General features: G+C 39.1%; 1 protein-coding gene across 1 annotated transcript in view; it reads left to right on the top strand.

The window, feature by feature from the left end:
• The window catches only part of LRGUK (leucine rich repeats and guanylate kinase domain containing), a 128098-nt gene that overhangs the window by 38665 nt on the left and 68153 nt on the right, over positions 1 to 21280 (top strand). Inside the window, exons 8-11 of the mRNA XM_021673856.2 lie at positions 9217 to 9297; positions 11959 to 12045; positions 13275 to 13381; positions 18096 to 18215. Of these exons, the coding sequence (XP_021529531.2) occupies positions 9217 to 9297; positions 11959 to 12045; positions 13275 to 13381; positions 18096 to 18215 (395 nt within the window). The remainder of the gene's footprint in view (positions 1 to 9216; positions 9298 to 11958; positions 12046 to 13274; positions 13382 to 18095; positions 18216 to 21280) is intronic.

The following is a 21280-nucleotide window of genomic DNA, read 5'->3' as shown; positions in this document are numbered from 1 at the left end:
ACAGCACAGGTCTAGAAACGCCTCACAAATAGTATGTCGTTCTCTTCCATTTCAAGAGACTTTTCAAATTATATTTGCCAAAGTTTAAAGAAAATAGAGGAATATCATCACATGAAGAAAGGAGTTTATAATTTTCAAAGGTTAAAGAGGCTCCATTAAAAAAAAGTGGCCACATATCCCAAAGGGGGATCCTTTAGCAACCATGAGGTGTGTAACAATCACCTAATTCCCCGGCTCCACACTGGGCAGGGTGAGGAGCAGCCGGCAGTACTTTGAAATATTCTTTAAGCCGTCAGAAGAGTCCCTCTGAGAACTCTTCAGGACTACTGAGAATGCTCTGTATCAGGGAATGAAAATTTATCATTTAGCAGAAACACAACGTAGCTTCTTCTCATATGATTAATTTGACATTAAGAATATTATTTTATTGGTAGGACTTCATCAGTATTATGTACTTGGTTTTAGCTGTTGAAACATTGTAGCACCTACATGTGATCATTCGAACATCTTTTTTTTTTTTTTTTTTTTTTTTGAGACAAGTCTTGCTCTTTCTCCCAGGCTGGAGTGCAGTGGCACGATCTCAGCTCACTGCAATCTCTGCCTCCCAAGTAGGTTCAAGCAATTCCCTGTTTCAGCCTTCCAAGTAGTTGGGCTTACAGGTGCCCACCACTACACCCAGCTAATTTTTGTAATTTTAGTAAAATGGGGTTTCAGCATCTTGACCAGGCTGGTCTTGAAATCCCTACCTCTTGATCCACCTGCCTCAGCCTCCCAAAGTGCTGGAATTACAGGCATGAGCCACTGTGCCTGGCCTGAACATCTTTTAAATGCCGCTTAAAAATGTTTACCATCAGCTGGTGATTTTGGGACCTTAGGCACACTCTACTCTGTAGTCTTGTTAGATTTTACATCATTTCCAGTGTTTAAAACATGTCCCAAACTGTTAGCTTTATTATAACCTCAGTCGTTTCTTCTAGAAGCAAGATACCGGTCTGGGAGTGTCTTAGTAAAACACTGTCTTGCTTCTCCAAGTCTTAGTGTCGTTATTTCACAGTGTTTGTTCCCAACTACTTTTCTGAATTTTTGTGAGGATTCACAAGGTAATACTCATAAAGCGATGGAAGCACGGAGAGAACTTACATCCTGAGTAATAGTTGTGTTCCTCCCAGCGCTCCCCATCTCTTCATTCTTTGCAGTGCTCTGGCTCTCCTTCTAAATCATTCTCCCTGAATGCTGACGGGCACAATGGCAGCTGAAGACCATTATTCTGCTCTATTTTTTTGATGCTTTGTATAGGTAGGACATTCTTTGCACAGGACTCCTTGCTTCTTCTTGTTCAAAGACAGATGCCATTTAATGCCTCCCACAAGCAATGTACGTTCCCCCCGTTTCCATTGAACCCTGGCTCACACTTCTCTTCACGTATATGAGCAAAAGGAACTTTGGGGACATTAAACCCAATCAGGCTTCTAAGTGAACTTTATTTCTCTCTGGATTTATCTTTGTTAGGTTAGGCCTGTAACAAGAAGAGTTGGACTGGGTGATCCTTGGAGCCTCCAGGGGCTGACAACATTGATGCAGAGGCATGCCATTGATGCTAGCGTGATCAGATCTCCTGCTAAAGTCAATCTCCATTCCACCTAGCCAACGTATCCCTGCAGGGATGCAGACAGGAAGGAGGCCCCCTGGGAGGTCTTTGGCCTCTTTACACCCAAAGGTGATGCCCAAGGCAGGATAGCCTGATCTGCTCAGCAGCTGCTCTCTGGATAGTCTTGGCTGTCTGCAGAGAGTTCTGATGCGTGCAGGCTTTGAGTCCAGGTTTTGCTGCTGCTTCATCACTTTTACAAGCAATTTTCGAACTCTCAGACCAAGGTGGACGTGACTTTCCCCTTTGCCTCGACCCCTTTGTTAATGCCTGCATTGCAGTGATGGACTTGGCCTGCTTCCTGGTGTCCTGGTGACATGATGACGGGGTCAGCAGGGATAGCTGCCCTTTGACTGCTTTAGCACTGGCTCACTGAGTAGAGTGCAGGGCGTTGACCAGGAGACCGCATGTGCCAGGCCATCTGACTTGGTGAGGCCAGCTGCGCAGGACTGGCTGTCACTGACCAGTTTATGTGACTGGGGATGGAGACCAGCACTCTGAGGGGCAGCCAGTGGGGTGCAGTGCTCCCTTGCAGAAGGGGTGGGAATGTTAAGGCAGCCATTTTCTTCCAATCCTCATGCAGATCCAGCGTATTTCCACCTCTGGAGCTTCATAACATCTGGTGTGTCTGCTAGAAGCTTTTCCTCACATCTTCAAAAAAATTCATTTCATTTCATTTCATTTCATTTAAGCTTCTGGAAAACTCTCACAAAAAAAGGCCTCTGACCCCCTCTGGCCTCCCCAGCATCCCTTCCCTGTTTTCTTTATCCCTTTACACTTTTTAATTTATCATTAGTACTTACTATTGCCTGAGGTTATGTCATATTGCATATTCTAGTTTCACATCTGTGAGAGTTCACTGGCTTTCCAACTAGAATGTTAGCTTCATGAGCACAGGGACTTTATCTTGTTCACTTGAGCAATATCTGGCTCAGAGCTGGAACTGAAGAATATTTGTTGTCTTGGCTAAGCATGGTGACTCACATCCGTCATCCCGGAGCTTTGAGAGGCCAAGGCAGGCTGATCGCTTGAGGCCAGGAGTTTGAGACCAGCTTGGGCAACATAGCAAAATCTATCTCTTCCAAAAATTAAAAAAAAATTAGCTGGGCATGGTGGCGTGTGCCTGTAGTCCCAGCTACTTGGGAGGTTGAAGCAGTAGGATGGCCTGAGTCTAGGAGTTTGAGGCTGCAGTAAGCTATTATCACACCACTGCACTACAGCCTGGGCAACAGAAGGAGACCCCATCGTTTAAAAAAAAAAAAACCAAAAAAATATTTGTTGACTGAATGCATGACCCTCAGGAGCTCTCAGGAATACCCAGATTTTCCTTCCTTCTATCAAGTGCTTGGCTGATGTTTGAGTTGCATGGGATGAGATTCTGGAATAATTGTGTATAAGAAGTGAGGCTCAAGTGTCTTCCTCCAGGACAGAGAAAGGAGATGGTGACTGAAGATCAGAGGCTGGTTTGAGCTGAGAGGATGAGGGCCTTCAATCAGGTAGCTGTAGTGAGGAAGGGGAAGGAAGGCTGGGGTCTAGAGGTGTGGCTGAGGTAGAATTACTAGGACAGATTGCAGGTGGTGGATTAGGAAGAAGATGCTGAGGAAAACATCCAGGTTTCCAGCTCAGGCAACTCAGGTGACTGGGCGACAGGGGTACCATCCAGCCTCCTTATTCTCATCCAGAACCCCGGGTGCTTGGCTTTTTATCTTGTCCTAAACCTTAGAGGCAGACATGGGGTTGGGGGCCAGCTCTCTGTGACAGAAGGCAAGCCCTGGCCATGGAGCCATTTCTCTTGGAGGCAAATCCTTACTAAGTATAGTGGGTGGAATTGTGTGCCCCTCTTTTCCAGAAAGCCTACCCCCAGGAAACTGTGAATGTGCCCCCTTGTGGAAAAGGGGTCTTTGCAGATGTCATCAAGTTCAGGATCTAAAGAGAAGAACATCCTGGATGTAGGGTGGCCCTAAACCCAATGTCCTCATAAGAGGCTGAAGGGACTAAGTCACAGACACAGAGAGAAGGCCATGAGAAGGCCCATGTGACGATGCGGCAGAGATGAGATTTATGTTGCTGCAAGCCAAGGAAGGTCTGGAGTTACCAGAAGCTGGAGAAGGCAGGGAAGGGTTCTCCTCTAGAACCTTCTATGAGAGCGTAGGGCTGCTGATACCTTGATTTCAGACTGCTGGTCTCCAGACTTGTGGAAGAAATTTCTGTTGTTTTCAGCCTCCAGGTTTGTGGTAGTTTGCTGTGGAAACCCTAGAAAACTTAGGCATCGAGTAAAACTCTATGTCTAGGGAATAGAGTATGAGCTCTGAAAGTTATACTTAACTATGGTCTTTTGTAATTTCTGCTTTTTATGTTTTATTGAAGAAATTTCTCTATGTCCTAAGCTTTTAAATATTCTTGTATATTTTCTTGTAATTTCAAGTTTTGTTGTTCCATATATAGTTTTAATTCAATTGGGATTTACTTTTGTGGCTAGTGTGAGGTGGGCATCTAATTCCCAGGTAGGAAACAGATTGTCCCAACATTTCAGAATTCTGATTAACACTTGTGAAATATTATATTGGATGGATATGTCAGGATTTATTGAGCCATTTAGTTATTGAAATTTGTGTTTAAAATTTGTTGTAGTATATATTCTTATATATAAATCTTTAAGTATATTTTAAATTATTTACTTAGGATAGATTTTTGGAAATACCATTACTGAATATGGGCATTTTTAAGACTCTTACTATATTTCATAAAGGTCCATATTAATTAATATCCCACCAGCAGTATATAAAGTTAGAATACTATAGACTGCGCCCGGTGGCTTATGCCTGTAATCCCAGCACTTTGGGAGGCCAAGGCAGGTGGATCACTAGGTCAGGAGATGTGGATCACTAGGTCAGGAGATCTAGACCATCCTGGACAACATGGTGAAACCCCGTCTCTACTAAAATATAAAAAATTAGCTGGGCATGGTGGCATGTGCCTGTAGTCCCAGTCACTCTGGAGGCTGAGACAGGGGAATCGCTTGAGCCCGGGAGGTGGAGATTGCAGTGAACCGAGATGGCGCCACTGCACTCCAGTCTGGTTACAGAGCAAGACTCCATCTCAAAAATAAAAAAAAGTTAGAATACTATATTATAAGCACATCTTATGACACCTTTGTGAGCAAATATCTTTTAAAAATCATGTCACTCAGGTAGAAAAAAGCAGTTTGTTGTATTATTTTATATAAAAATTTTTGGTTATCCACGACGTTAAACATTTTTTGACCTGTTTTTTAGCCACTTAGTTTTCTTTTTAGAAATTGTCTATTCATGCCCTTCGCTATCATTTATTTTATTATAATGATTCTGCCTTTCGTTGTCCTCACTGTACTTTTGATACACATTTTAAAGTCATTTATGAAGTCTATCAATATTTTTCTTTGTGTCTTCCTTTATTATTTTTTAAATTTGTATGAAGTCTTTCTCTGTTCTGAAATCTGTAAGGTGTTCGCCTAAACTTTTTTGCCCTGGTTTCTTTTATTCCCTTTCAACTCTTAATCCATAAATTATTTTATAGTATAATTAAAACAAAAATTTTAATTTATAGGAGTAAGACATAGTGTTCAATAGCACAGTGGGGTGACTATAGTTAATAATAATTTACTATATATTATGAAATAACTAAAAGATTAGAATTATAATGTTTCTAACAGAATGAAAAAATAAATGCTTGAGGTGATGGATACCCTAGTTACCCTGATTTGATCATTACACATTGTATGCTTGTATCAAAATATCACATTTACTCCATAATTATGTACAACTTTTATGTATCCACAATAACTAAATATGTAAAGAATTTATTTACTTTTTAAAATAATAACAGCTATCATTTATTGAGAACTCATTATATGTCCAGTCTTGTGCTAACCAATCACATTCATTAACTCATTTAACAAATAGTTTTATTGGATAATACTAATTTTCTCACTGACATAGAAATAAATACTTTATAAAGTATTTATTCTGTTCCGTTGATTCATCGGTTGATTCTTATTCCAGTAATCATCATCATCATCAATTACTTGATAGATCCCCACAGTTTGAAAAACATTTGTGGTTCATCTTTTAAATATACACCATTCTTATTTCTCTTAAGATTCTACTAAGATATGGAAAACTTAAATAAAACTGTTTGTCTTTAGTTTAGTGGAGAATTCAGGCCTGCTGCAACCCAAGCTGTAGTCCTGGCCAAATTCAGGAAGTTGCGGAATCTTTTTTTTTTTTTCCTTTTCTCCCTTCTTAAAATTGTGAAACATAACCAATACAGAAAAGATCTGTCTTCTGAAGTATTTATTCTGTTCCTTTGATCCGTCTGTTGATTCTTATTCCGGTAATGCACTTACCATCATCATCAACTGGTTGATGTGTCCCCATGGTTTGAAAAATATTTTTCTGCACAGATTTATGTTTAAATGTGCCAGTGAAAAAAATTTTAATGGTTGTACCCAATTGTTTTCTAAGAAGACAAATATATATGTGTATATATATATATGTATGTGTGTGTGTGTGTATATATATATATTTATTTATATATATTCACATGTAGAAATTAGATATTCTTTTTTTCTTTTTTTTTTCTTTTGAGACAGAGTCTCACTATGTCACCCAGGTTGGAGTGCAATGGCATGATCTCAGCTCACTGCAATCTCCGCCTCCTGGGTTCAAGTGATTCTCCTGCCTCAGCCTCCCAAGTAGCTGAGATTACAGGCACCTGCCACTGTCCTGGCTAATTTTTTTTTTTTTTTTTTTTGTATTTTTAGTAGAGACAGGGTTTCACCATCTTGGCCAGGCTGGTCTCAAACTCCTGACCTTGTGATCCACCCACCTCAGCCTCCCAAAGTGCTGGGATTACAAGCGTGAGCCACTGCGCCTGACTGAAATTATATATTCACATATAGGAATTATATATGTATATATACATTTTTTTTGAAGAAAAGAGTTTAGTAGTTCCTTTTAGATCTGGATGGTGATGCTTAGAGACTATGGCCTTGAGGAAAATGGTAAAAGGAAAAAAAGAAGAAGTCAACATGCTTTGGGGGTGGGAGGTGGTGTGGGCTATCGAGAGTAGAAGCAAAGGAGGTGAGAGAATGGGCTGGACTGGAGCCGGGGGATCAATCGTGCTGGGATGACATTCTTGGCAGCTGATGGCTGAAGTTCCCATAAGAACATAACCTTTCTGGCAGTATTTCACTGAAAGTGGTTTGAGGTGCTGTTACCTCTACTCCTGCTATAAAATCTGTTACGCACATAGCCTTGAGTCCGGCTTTTGCAGAGGAAAGATGTGAGGATGGGATCCACCTCCAGGTAGGTTGTGCAGGAAAGGGAGGGCACATGCAAGACAAGCAGTATCTGTGGCACTTTGCTAATTCAGTAGAAGTGGGGAAGTGAAGCCATATCTCCTCCCCGCTTATATCATTCTACCTTTGGAAGGCAAGGAAGGGAAGATGGGTTCCTTTCATTTGACTCTCAAAAAACCAACTGATCCCAGCTGACGTCTTTATGGTAATATAATTTTGCATATTCCATGATCACTGTGCTCATGATATTTGCAACATACCAAGGAGATCCTTCCATGTCAATCATTGTAAATATCACCATCTTCTAAGATAAGCATGTAGTATTCCTACTATAGGACTGTACTATTACCCATTGAATTACATAATCATGGTGTTCTTAGAAATTTATGATTTTTTTACTTTTACTGATGTTAGACTGAATGTTCTTGTATCTAATTTTTTTTTCTCCAAAAAATAGATACAAGATGTTCTCTTTAGTATAAGCTTCTTAAAGTGGGAGAGCTGGTTCATAGCTTATGAAACACATGAAACACATCACGTTGCCCTATAGAAAGAAAGCACCAGTTTCCACTCTCACCAGCAACGTGTGCAAGTGCATGTGGCCATGACTTGTTGGTGAGACATGATGAGTGCAGGAACACATCTCCTCTTAACATTAGTGTTAGGTCTAAAAGCAAGGGCAGGCCAAGTGTGGTGGCTCATGCCTGTAATCCTAGCACTTGGGAGTGGGAAGTCGAAGTGGGTGGACTGCTTGAGCCCAGGAGTTCAAGAACAGCCTGAGCAACATGGCAAAACCCTGTCTCCAAAAAGTGCAGAATTAGTTGGGCTTGGCAGTGCACACTTGTGGTCCCAGCTACCCGGGGGTAGGGGGCTGAAGTAGGAAGATTCCTTGAGCTAATGCGGTCGAGGCTTCAGTAAGCCGTGATTGTACCACCGCACTCCAGCATGGGTGACAGAGGGAGACCCCATCTCAAAAGAAAAAAAAAGAAAGAAAGAACAACATGAGCGAGTGGTATGCTAGAGGGAAATTAATACATTGGTCACAAGTTTACTTTTCCATTTTCCTGAATAATACAATAGAAAACAGTTGATCCCTTTTTAAAAAAAATAATCCAAATGGCAGGCTGATGGACAGTTTAGTCATCTTATAGAAAAAGATGTGTATAATAGTATAATGTTACTCTAACAAGATTAATGTGTGCAGGTTGTAGATTGCAACTCTGGCATTCACCTTTCGTGTTATATCTTTGAAAATGTCATCCTTTGAACAAGGTGCATATGTTTGTCTTCTGACTTGGCTTTGGTTCTAGTTTGCAGTTTAGCTGTGTATCATGGTTGAATAACTCAGGAGTGAATGGTGACCCTGCTGTTGGAGTGCTTTCCAGTGCATGCAGAAATGATTGGGAGAAAAATAGAAATGAAAAAGTGATTATTAACTTTTTGCTAAAGTTCAGTATCTACACTTGAGATAAAATTGTAATTATGCTAATTACAGAACATTTAGACAAACCTATCAGTCTTTAATTTAGTGGAGAATTCAGGCCTGCTGCAACCCAAGTTCTATTCCTGGTCAAATTAAGAAACTTTTAAGCCATCTTTTTTGTGTTTTTCCTTTTTGTTTCCCTACTTTTTAAAATTGTGAAACACAACCTATACAGAAAAGTATATAAAACATATGTGTACAAGTTAGCCAAGGAGTTCAAGGTGAATAGTACCCACCCATCAAGAAATATGTCATAGAATTTTCAGTTTTTTACCTTTCCTTGAAATAATTCTCACAGAAAACGTGATAAAGCCATATGTGTACATGCAGGAAGAAGCCTTTAACCAGTCACAAATGACTGTGGTGGCGGAAGAAGGATTGGGAAAGGAAGTTGGGGGGCTGGAGGGCTAGGAACGAGGGTGGGACAGATAACCAGGTCATCCTTGGGTGCATTTTTGTATTGTTTTTCTGACTTTGAATGCTATTTTATTTCTGCCTTAAAGTGTGCATGGATAAGAGGAGGAAACTTACTATTCCCTAGCTAGAGAAGAAAAAACGTGGTTGTGTTCACGCACATTTATTGAAGGGACATGCAACAATTCTCTTGTTCTGTGGAATTCTCATTAAAAGGCTAGACAGAGCAATTTTTAAAATAAGTTGAATTGATAGGACCCAAACCGGCTCCTATTGTATTATGTTTTCTATTGCCTTTGCGCATTCAGTCTGTTGAAAATTTTTTTCTTTGAACAGATTGCTGAGCTGAAAGAAATAGAATACATTGAAAATCTACCTATCCTTCGAGTTCTCAATCTTCTAAAAAATCCAATTCAGGTGAGACTTTATTTATATCAGAGGTGGGAGAGAGAGAAGAAAATGGGGAGAGTCGAAGGTAACTATCTAGGAATTCTTCAAGAAGTACTTTTGATAAAAGAATATCAGGAATGTGAATGAAGTTTGTCTATCATCCTTCTCTCTAAGGAAGGGTTTAGTAGTACCTAAAGTGACTTTTTTTTTTTGAGATGGAGTTTGGCTCTTTTGCCCCTGCTGGAGTGCAATGGCACCATCTTGGCTCACCTCAACCTCCACCTCCCAGGTTCAAGTGACTCTCCTGCCTCAGCCTCCCGAATAGCTGGGATTACAGGCAAGCGCCACCATGCCCTGCTAATTTTTTGTATTTTTAGTAGAGATGGGGTGTCTCCATGTTAGTCATGCTGGTCTCAAACTCCCAACCTCAGGTGGTCCACTCACCTCGGCTTCCCAAAGTGCTGGGATTGCAGCGTGAGCCACTGTGCCTGGCCATGACTTTTTTTTTTTTTTTTTTGTGAAGACATAAGATCTTCTTTCATGATTAATAACGTCTCACATGACTGTCGGTGAAGGAAAGCCTGCAACTGAATATCACTTACTTACTCTGCTGGTCATTTGTGACTCATTCCTGGTGGTACTGAAGGTTATGGGAAGGAGATAATGAAATTGCAGAACAATGTTCTTTCACATTAGGCAATGCAAGACACCAGAGGTGGAGACAGAATGTGGTTCCTGTTTTATAACAGGGGAAAGAAAATCTAAGATTACATACCGAATTTACCTGGATATAGCCATGAAATTGGTGTAATTGTAAAATAATTATAGAACAAATGACTACATTTCCTAGGAGTTCTTTACCTCTGGGATTTAAGGATCAGGGACTGTTTCAAGTCCCTCTCTTCATGGATAGATGCTTTCTCCTGGCCTCCTTCCCTCCCTCCTTGTCCATTTGTCCTTCATTCCATTCTCCTACCTGTATCGTTCACTTAGTTTCCACCGGCTCTTGACTTGGCATGTAGCTCTTAGTAACTTTCTTTTTGTGTGTATCTTGATGAACATGTCTAGATAGATGAAAAACAAAAAATAGAAGAAAGATTTATAGATTAAAAACTGCCTTTGGTACAGGAATAGTGGGGGGCAATTTAGAAGCATTTTATTTCTAGAAAAATAAGAGGCAGGGCTTAAAGTGGCCAGCACACCTCAGTTTCAGATCTGAAGAGTATTTGTGCATATGCATGAATAAGCATCACAAGCCTTTGACACGTTAGCTGATTTATATACGAAACCTCCCCCCCACACAAAATCAAACACCACATGTTCTCACTCATAGGCGGGTGTTGAACAAGGAGAACACATGGACAAGGGGAGCACTATACACGGGGGTCTGTTAGGGGGGAGGGGGGATAGCGGGGGGATGGGGAGTTGGGGAGGGATAGCATGGGGAGAAATGCCAGATATAGGTGAAGGGGAGGGAGGCAGCAAATCATACTGCCACGTATGCATCTATGCAACAACCTTGCATGTTTTTCACATGTACCCCAAAACCTAAAATGCAATTAAAAAAAAAAAGAAAAAAGAAACCTCCCCCCCAACATTTATGCGTAGAAGTAAATCACCTAAGCTTTGTACATTCACCTCATACACAGGCTTATCTATTGGGTTGGTGCAAAAGTAATTGTGGTTTTTGTTTACTTTTAGTGGCAAAAATTGCAATTACTTTTGCACCAACCTGATAGATAATGGATCATCCACTAGTATCTAGTGTGTTTCCTCTCAAAGAGACATAGTTTCTACTACAAAAACTCTAATTCTATTTCTAAAAGGCAGATAATCCTGATGGTAGGGAGTAATAAGCAGTTTGTTTTATAAATGAATATTATTTTATTACTACAAACAAATTCATAATAAATGATACAAATTAATACAAAATATTGCATATAAATAATAACAAAATAATATAAAATACTGAAGTTTTATTATTTGCAGAACTGAAACTTGTTGGAGTTAGAAGACAGGGTTTGAGTCACTGGCCACGATTCTTAGATGAGATGCTTTACCTCTCTGAGGCTTAGTAGCTTTCCCCTTTAGAAATGAGGATAATCTGGAAGCCACTATCCTCAGCAACCTAACACCAGAACAGAAAACCAAGAACCGCATGTTCTCACTTATAAGTGGGAGCTGAACAATGAGAACACGTGGACACAGGGAGGGGAACATCACTCACTGGGGCCTGTCCGGGGAGTGGAGGGAGGAGGTAGAGCATCAGGTAAAGTAGCTAATGCACCTGGGGCTTAATACCTAGGTGATGGGTTGATAGGTGCAGCAAACCACGGTGGCACACCTTTACCTATGTAAGAAGCCTGCACGTCCTGCACATGTATCCCAGAACTTAAAATTAAATTTTTAAAAAAGAAATGAGGATAATCCACCTGTCCTGCTAATCTCTAATCTCACAGGGAGATTAACAAGAGTGTACACTGGAAGACTTTATACTTTACAAGGCACAGTCGGCATTGAGTTAATGTAAGGGGGCTGGTAAGTGTGAAATGCATAGCTCTGTGAGGGTATACGTGGGAATGATAAGGTAGCAGGTGAGAGGCCCAAGCTCATGAAAAACCCAATGCTGGTGCTTGTTGATTTGGGAACAGGAAGGCAACTGAACAGTCCTCTTGATATTTTAAATAGGAAAAGTCTGAATATTGGTTCTTCGTAATTTTTGTGCTTCTGCGATTAACAGAATTAGATCAGAAGAAGATCAAAGTGGAAGAAAAGGTATGTAATCATGTCATTTCTCGTGTTTATGGGTTAATGTGCTCAAAAGCTCGTGCCATGGAAGCAATGTAATCAATAAATAAGACACATAACAATATGTACATTAATTCATTTAGGGACTGTTTCCTTGCCTTAGAATCTGTTTGTTTAACCCTTTGCAAAGGTGAGTATCAACACAAATGCAGTGAAAGGCCTGGTGGCTTGCTGTTAGTACAGTGAAAACGTTGGCTGTGGGAAACAGAAGCAACATATATATCCACTTATATAGGTCACAGCTTTATGGCAGGCTATCTCTTTGAAAAACTGTCGTATTTGGACGGTGTATGGTTCTATCTGTGTTACCTGAAAAATTCATTTAACAATAAAATGTATTATAATGTCACTCTACCATATAATTGAAAGGTACTCAAATAAATCATTGCTCTGATATTTTAAATCCTTAATTCTGCTCTTTAAAATAATGATTCATCTCGTCACAAAATTCCAGAATAACCAGACTTTGAATGCTAGCACCTGCCTCCCTGCTTTTCATACTCACGGTCACTGCTTTGTGTCACTTTAGTAGCTGGTGACAGCCAAAATCTCTACTAATGAGGGATTTCTTACACTGGATGCAAATTTGAGATGGGAATGAAAACAGGTATAAATATATAGAGAGCACGTATTCCATCTCATAAATGCCTTTCTGAAATCTTGGTTAAAAATAGTTACAGATGCCAGTCTGTCATTATTCTCACGCTCAAAGGTACTTATTAGATTTCTCTTTTCCTTTAACATTTTGCAAAAGGGATAAAATGTAAAACCATGTATTAAGTAAATATATGGCATATGGTAGTTGAGGATAATGTATATAGAAGGATGGAAAAGACAAGGGGATGGAAAACTGTACATTATGAAGAAAAGGCTCATATCCTTGAATGAAGAAAGTTACGCTAAATGAGGAGGAAGGTTTGGTAGAATTTGAGATTATGGGAATTGTTCTTGGTGAGATGGTATGAGGAAAACATTCCCCACACATAAAAACCTGTAATCTACAGCTAGATGTTTTATTCCTTTTTCACATACTAGAAGTTGGAATGTTTACTATATTAAAAGTAATCATGTGTTAAATTATTTTGTGTACCTGGTTGCATGTATAGAACATTTCAGCAAGGAAGAATCCAGGCTTTGTCTTCTTTTTAGAAACAAACTTTTTTTTTTTCCCTTTTACATCTCTAATTCTGGGAAAGGTTTCAGCAGTGAATAAATATGATCCTCCCCCTGAAGTGGTTGCAGCCCAAGACCACCTGACCCATGTTGTCAACAGCGTGATGCAGCCGCAGAGGATCTTTGACAGGTATTTATTAGGAATCCACAGGCCAGAATTCAGGGTGAGCAAGCAAAAGACAGCCTCATCATTTTCCCTAGCCCTCTATTTTGTGACTCCTTCATTTCCGATAAATGCCGCTTTTCCCCCTTTCTGAGGGAAGGGGCCAAGTCTTTATCTGATAGATGATATTGTCTCTGTTATGGCGTATTATTAATGTCATGTGCTTGAATGTGTTGCTTGCTTGTTGGTTTTTTCCCAAGCATGGTGATGAGTTGATTCATCCTCACTGGTTTGTCTGGCCCCTTGTGTGGTGGCCAGCCTGTGCCATACAACAGTGAAATCTTAAAAAAAAAAAAAGTCAATTTTTCAGTCTTAGAATAGAAACACAGACCTTAACTTTAACAGAAAATTGTGATAATTTATATTCATTGTAAATTTCCCCTCAGCTGTGAGTGAATGCTAAATACCCTTGCCAGAGACTGTTCCATGAATTCCCATTATTAGGGAGTCCCTTAGAAGAAGCCCAGCTAGCCTAAGGGAAATGTGAAACAGTCTTTGCACTAAGCTATGATAAACTCAGCAGGGAGGAGTTGCCCAGCTTGATCAAACGCATGAACAGAGTCTCTCACCTCTGAATTTGAAGACAGATTTACCATGCTTTCTCCATTTCTTTTTAAAACAATCTGTTGGAGCAGATGGCCATTTATGCTATAAGTATAATGCAGAAATTCTATCAATACCCAAAGGTATTTAAAAAATACTTGTAAAATCTCTTGGATATATAAATGGCTTCCCTTCCTCATGTGGTATTTATTCTTTCCTGTACTTCACATGACTGGTTTCCCACAGAGAGCAAAATGTTTTATTTTGCAAGCCAGGACATGATTTTTACATATAATTTAATAATGTAGACATTGACAGTTTTACATGTTTATGGTGGCCCTCTAGGTAAAATGAATTATCATTTATTTACATATATCTGGAAAAGCACATTTGCTTCAAAAGAGGGGCATTTATGTCCTCATCGTATTTCTTTTCTAGTTTATGGTATTGCTAGTTGTTTCATGCTTTAGGATACATTTAAATAAAAACATATATCAAAGAAATTTGCAGCAGTGTTTGATAAACACATATATCTTGATCATTTCTGGCTGTTGGCAAACAAGAACAAAGGCCAAGTAGGCCCAGATATTCCAGGGCGGAGTAGCATTCATTGTGGGAACTCATGGATACAGTACCAGTAGCCAGTGTGCAGGCCTGCAGTGCCCTTCCTACTCTGTCTAGGCCAGTACACGGCTCTCTGTCAGCACCAGAAGTCAGGATCTAGGAGAGGAACCTTGACTTTTGGCTTTGGGACTTGCATGCTGCATTACTGGGGAATCACTATCCCCTCTCCTGGTATAATTGGGGTGAGGATACAGTATTAAAATGACATGGCCAAACCTTGACTCTGGTAGTCATTGATCGCTTCCTTGCTTTCTGACACGACAGAGTTCTCCAGATGCATCTTGTACATGTCCTGTCCCAAGTCTGGAATCAGCCATTTCTGTAAGAAGCCCTAGTTCTAGTGAAAAATAGTATTTCCAAATCCCAAACTGGGGGTTAAGATACTCATTGCTACCAGGTTCGTCATTATTTCTAGGCCTTTTAGTGGAAAGAGCTAAGAATACCAGTCTTTCCATCAATTCATCTGTCCATCCATCCATCCATCCCATTTGTACCTACCTATATCTGTTCTATCTATATCTATCTCTATTTGGATAGACCTATCTGTGTCTATCTGTAGATAGATGGATTAAATACCTCCTGAATTCTTGATATTTACAATATGATTCCAAAACTACAGTTAAGCTTTTACTCAACCTCCTTGCTTCTGTATGTGTATTTCCTTTTTTCCCCACACCAAGAATCCTGGTTCTAAGGGACACAGAGGAAGATGAAATTACCAAATCCCATAGTTACTCATTTAAAAAAACCCTAAATTGTACCACAATGGTATCAGAATACTAATACTAATACTACCACCAAAATGATTCCTGAAAACATTAAAAATATTTTTTGCATACAGTTTACCCATTTTCTCCCATGTTTTTATTGTGCTAAAATATATGTTACAAAGTTTGCCACTTCAACAATTTTTAAGTGGGCAGGTCAGTGGCATTAAGTACATTCATAATGTTATCTAACCATCACCACCATCTATTTCCAAAACATTTCCATTACCTCAAACGGAAACTCTGTCCCTATTAAGCAATAACTCCTGGTTCTGCTCTGCTCCAGCCTCTGATAAGTTCTAATCTACTTTTGTCTCTATGAATTTGCCTATTCTATGTATTTCATATAAGTGTCAACCACCCCATTCAGAAAATAGTGTTGTACTAAATATAATTGACTATAGTTTTGACTATTGTCAAAACATGTAGCCATCACACAGTGTATTTCTCCTTCTGGCTCTGGCTCTCATTTAGTCTTAAGTCTAAGGATAACTACATAGTTATTGCTCACTACCAGTCATTATATTGATGTCTCTTGAGTCACTTTGGTTGTATGAAGTTTGTTTTCTAGTAGATTCCTTAGGAAGGAATATGGGATCAGTATCCTCAGAAATCTTGCATGTTATGATAATGTGTGCCCTTTATACTTGAAAGTCGTTTTTGCTAAATATAAAATTCATGACTCACACCTTTTCCCTTGAATATATTAAAAATGTTACTCCATTGTGTTTTGGAATAAAACGTCAAAATCTGATGATAATTTAATTTTCTTTTCCTTATAAGTAATATGCTTTTCTTTTCTAATTGGAATTTTTTTCTTTTTCTTTAAAGCCCAGTTAATTTTATTAGACTATGTCCTGGTATTAGTTCTGGGCTGATAGTTCAGGTATAATGTGGGCCCTTTCAATGTGTAGTTTTTTTTGTTTGTTTTTCTTTTTTTTTTTAATTTCAGGGAAGGTTTTTTTCCTGTTCCTTGGCTTTGGTTTTCTTCTTCAGGAAGAAACTCTCTTTTGCTTATTTTCAATATTTGTCACTTTCTTTTTCTTAGTTATTTAAATATATATATATATATATATGTAATTGTAGATTCACGTGAAGTTGTAAGAAATAATACAGAGAAATTCCATATACCAGTCACCCAGTTTTCCTCAATGGTGATATCTTACCTAACTATGGCAGAACATTAAAACCAGGAAATTGACCAGGAAATTCACCAATCTTACTGGATTTCACCAGTTTTACATGTACTCTTTTGTCTTTAGCTCTATTGACTTCTTTGCAATTTTATCACATGTGTAGATTCATCTTAGCACCTCTATAATCAAGACGTAGAGCAGTTTCATCAAAAGGATCCCTTGTAACACCCTTCAATAGCCACGGCACCTCCCTCCCTCTCATCTTCCCTAACCCCTGGAAACCACTAATCTGTCCCGGTCTCTATCTATAATGCTGTCATTTCAAGCATGTAATATAAATAGAATCATACAGTATATAGCCTTTTGGGATTGGCTTTCGGTTTTCCACTCACACGCATTCCCTGGAAATCCATTCAAGTTGTTGCATGAATCAATAGTTCATTCTTTCTTATTGCCCTGTAGTATCCCATGGCATGGATGCATCACAATTACTTGAACTATTCACCTGTTGAAAGACATCTGGATTGATTCCAGTTTTGGGTGATTACAAATAGAGCTGTCGTGAACATTCATGTTTAGGCTTTTGTGTATGCATGGCGTCAGCCTGCCTGCTCTCGGCAGGTACCCGGTGGCTGCTTTGGGGTTCACTTGCTCGCCGGTGTGTCAGATGCTGCCCCATTGCTTCCCTCTTCTTCCTCCTGCATTGACTCCAGTACCACATAGGTTTTGTCAGTTTGTGGCTCTTAGATTGAAAAACCATGCTGTTTCATTGTTGCCACAGACTCTTCTCAGAATGTATACCTTCGTCTTCACAGAATCCACACCTCAGCCATGTGTTTTTTTTTTAAATTTTCTATTTTATTTTAGATTACTACAATTTGTGCCATGAGTAGAGTCTAAACACATCTATTCAGTGTGTTGTGAGAGATTTTATTAATAATCAATTTATTCTTTAGTCCAGGCTTCAGGCTTGACAGCCAAGTCTACATTTGTATATCAGCTCTCCCTTATTAGCTATCACTTTGAGCAAGTTAATTAAACTCCTTATCTCCTTGTATGTCAGTTTCTTCATGTGTTAAAAGGGGAAATGACAGAAACATCTTCATTAGCTTCTTGTGCTAATTAAATGAGATAATACATGTATGACTCCTGGAATACTTCCTGGCACTTAGTAATTGCTCAGGTAAATTTTAGCTATTACTGTTAAGTTGGCTTTACATACCTGCATTCTAATTCAGTAATTATGAACATTTATCTTAACTTTACAGTCTTATTTAGCTTTTACAGTCTTATTTCTTTCATTGATCAGTTTTGGGGAGGAATATTTCACTCTAGCAATCAAGAACCAATATATATTATATTTTTCCTTTAAAAGTCAAGTTAAAGTAAATTACATAAGTTCATATTTTACCTTATGTGATATCTATGCTTTGAATATTATTTGTGGCATATAATCAATCTGTTTCTGGAAAGTACAACTATTCTTTTATGCAGTGTCTTATATAGCAAGTGCTCATTTAGCCGGGTTTATGATGGATGTACTCATGGATATAGTTAATGTGCTATCTCTTTGACTGCAGTAGGGCCATTGACCCTGGTCCTGTGTTGCAGCACTCTTCCCAGCCTGGATGCCCCTTATCCCATGCTCATATTAGCTGGTCCTGAAGCTTGTGGGAAACGAGAACTTGCCCATCGCCTCTGCAGACAGTTTAGCACTTACTTCCGATACGGGTAAGTTTGAAAATCATATGAATTATTGCAGATATCAATAGTTCATTTCTTTCTTTCTTTCTTTCTTTCTTTTTTTTTTTTTTTGAGATGGAGTCTTCCTCTGTTGCCCAGGCTTGTGTGCAGTGGCGCAATCTCGGCTCACTGCAACCCCCGCTTCCTGGGTTCAAGAGATTCTCCTGCCTCAGCCTCCCAAGTAGCTGGGACTACAGGCATGTACCACCATGCCCAGTAATTTTTGTATTTTTAGTAGAGATGGGGTTTCACTATGTTGGCCAGGCCGGTCTTGAACTCCTGACCTTGTGATCTTCCTGCCTTGGCCACCCAAAGTGCTGGGATTACAGGCATGAGCCACTGCACCCAGCCTTCAATAGTTCATTTCTAGTAAAATCTCAGATGTTGCTAATGTTGGCTATTAATTTTAAGCAAGTTCAGAAATATACAAAACAACTTAATATTTAAGTTACACTTAAATATTGTAGCAAATATTACACTTAAATATTTTAGCAAAGTCAAAAGTAGTAAGTAAATTGAAAATTCAACAGATATTAACTCTTGGTAAGGACAAAGCACCATGTGAGTGTTAATCCTTGAAGGTAAAATATGGATAAAATTGGATCAATGTGATTAACTGGTCCTGGAATGATGGAATCTCGATTCTTGTGCCATTCTACGATATGGTAAAGATGATCGCTAAAGTATAATTCTAGCAATAGAAGAACTTACCATATAGAGGAAGAAACAAAATAGTTTTTCTTTTGTGAAGCAGGCAGTAAACACACAGCAGTGACTCCCCTACTCCCCGATAAATAAGCAAGCGAAGCAGCATGGCTCATTCACGCTGTTACCCATCATTTCCATAAAAGGCTTATCAGCTTCTTTGCCTTTTATCATACTGTGATATACACTGTATTTTTTTTTAACTTTAATTTTCTAAATGCTTAACTTAATTCAGTCTCAGTCCAAATCACCCTCCAGGGTTTGAAAATAAACATCTTTTTAATTAAGCATGATGGCATTTAAAGGCAGGCTTCTCCCATTGCCTTGCAGTGTGACAGCATGAATCACCATGTTGTGATGTGTGATGGGCAGATCTGTGTTCAGTGACAGCCTCTCCTGTCTGAGCTAGGAACACATGCCAACAGCACTTGAGCTTCTTTGCCTCCAACAGGTCTTCCTATTTTGAGGCATAATTTAGGAGGAAGGAAGGAGAAGGAGCAGCATGTTTTTTCTTTATCTTTCCTTCAGGTTAGCATTCAATACAATTCAAGATTTCTGGAGTAAACAGTTTGCTTAGTGATGTCTTAGTGACACAGTTAAAATAGAGGAACATGTCTGAAAAACTAGAACCATCAAAAAACCCACAAAACTCCAACTGAGTTTAAAGATTTTTCAGAGGCCAAGTGCAGTGGCTCATGCCTCTAATCCCAGCACTTTGGGAGGCTGAGGCAGGTGGATCACTTAAAGCCAGGAGTTTGAGACTATTCTGGCCAACATGGCAAAACCCCATCTCTACTAAAAATATAAAAATTAGCTGGGTGTGTTGACACATACTTGTAATCCCAGCTGCTCAGGAGGCTGAGATGTGAGGATCCAAGGTTTTGCCACTGCACTTCAGCCTGGGCAACAGAGCAAGACTCTGTCTCAAAAAAAAAGGATATTTTTTAGAGGTTTTGGTGAATCAAATTTAGAATTGTCTGTCATCTCTTAAACTGGTTTCCTCTTGTATTTTTTATGTATGGTGAAGAAATTACTTTTAGATTAGTGGTGCCTGTCACTGAGCTGAGGATGTGACTACAAAGATATATAGGACAGCAAGAAAAATAAGTGCAAATTTTTCCCTAATGCTGTACAAAAAAAGTTCCTTCCCTGAAGCTATACATGTTTAAACAATGTAAACACTATTTCAAGCAGGCCCCATTTATTTAGATATTTAAAATTGCATCCTTTATTTGAACAACTCTAGGCCACAAATACTATGGAATAATTTATTGATTAATATATTTTAAACACCCTGAAGTAACAAAAGTAAATTAAAAGTTAATGTTAGAATGAAAATATAGAGTACATTATGTTTCTGTGGGTGTATTGAACCTGTTTTTAAAGATAAGCTGAACACAATGATAAGATATTTTATCACAATTTTAAAGATAAGCTGAACACAAGGTCAAACTAAGGCAAAAGGGTATGTGCTATTTTGCTAATGCGTAAATTTGGAACTTTTTAGCAAACCAAAATAACGTTTGAGGAGCCAAGGTTTTCTCCAGTTCCTTTCACATCTCTGATAACCAGTTATGTTGTAAATGGTTGGTAGCCCAATCTTGTTTATTTATCTGTGTTATGCTGTTGCCAAGGCATGCTTTGTTGGATATGTTTTTAGAGGTGGTGATTGACTCATCATCAAGATTCTGAGCCAATCTGCCCTTACATTCTTACCTGGTGCAGCCTCCTGATTACTCATTTTAATTAAATCTTTTGTAATTAAAATGCTTATGCATCATGCTTGTGATTAATTGATGTAATATCTACTTTCCCTGATTGTCTGTAGCCCATTGAGGGTAGGGCTCCTGTCAGCCTTGTTCACCATTGAGTTCTCAATGCCCAGTATATGTCCAGGCACTTAATATGTGTGTGATAAATGTTTGTTAAGTAACTGACTGACTAATTGAGTAAATGGTTGGCTGAATTAATGGTATGGTGTACAACGGATCATGACAATGATTGTAATAAGAAGCATGGGTGATTTTCCCCAACCTCCACTTATGGAGCTATGCAGAGATGAATGGATTCATCCGTTTGTTCATTCTTTTAATAAATATTTATTGAATTCCTCTCTTGTGCTAGTCCCTGAGGGTACAGCAGGAACAAGACTGGTGAGGTCTTTGCCTTAATGAAATTTGGAATCTAATGGGGGACTCAGACCTTAGATAATTAGTGCTATGTGAAATTTAGGTGGAGGTACAAGATGGCAAAACAGGAATCCTGAAATTAGCTTCATGCTCCTGTACTGTTACTGCCACCACTGCTATTTTTCTCTTCTGGCTGGAATTAGTGGTGAATAGAAAGAC

This window comes from Aotus nancymaae, unplaced genomic scaffold (assembly GCF_030222135.1).
Source record: "Aotus nancymaae isolate 86718 unplaced genomic scaffold, 86718_ANA_hifiasm-v0.15.2.pri h1tg000002l, whole genome shotgun sequence".
NCBI lineage: Eukaryota > Metazoa > Chordata > Mammalia > Primates > Aotidae > Aotus > Aotus nancymaae.
The sequence above is the reverse complement of the archived record's forward strand: the minus strand, read 5'-3'. Positions and strand labels throughout refer to the sequence as shown.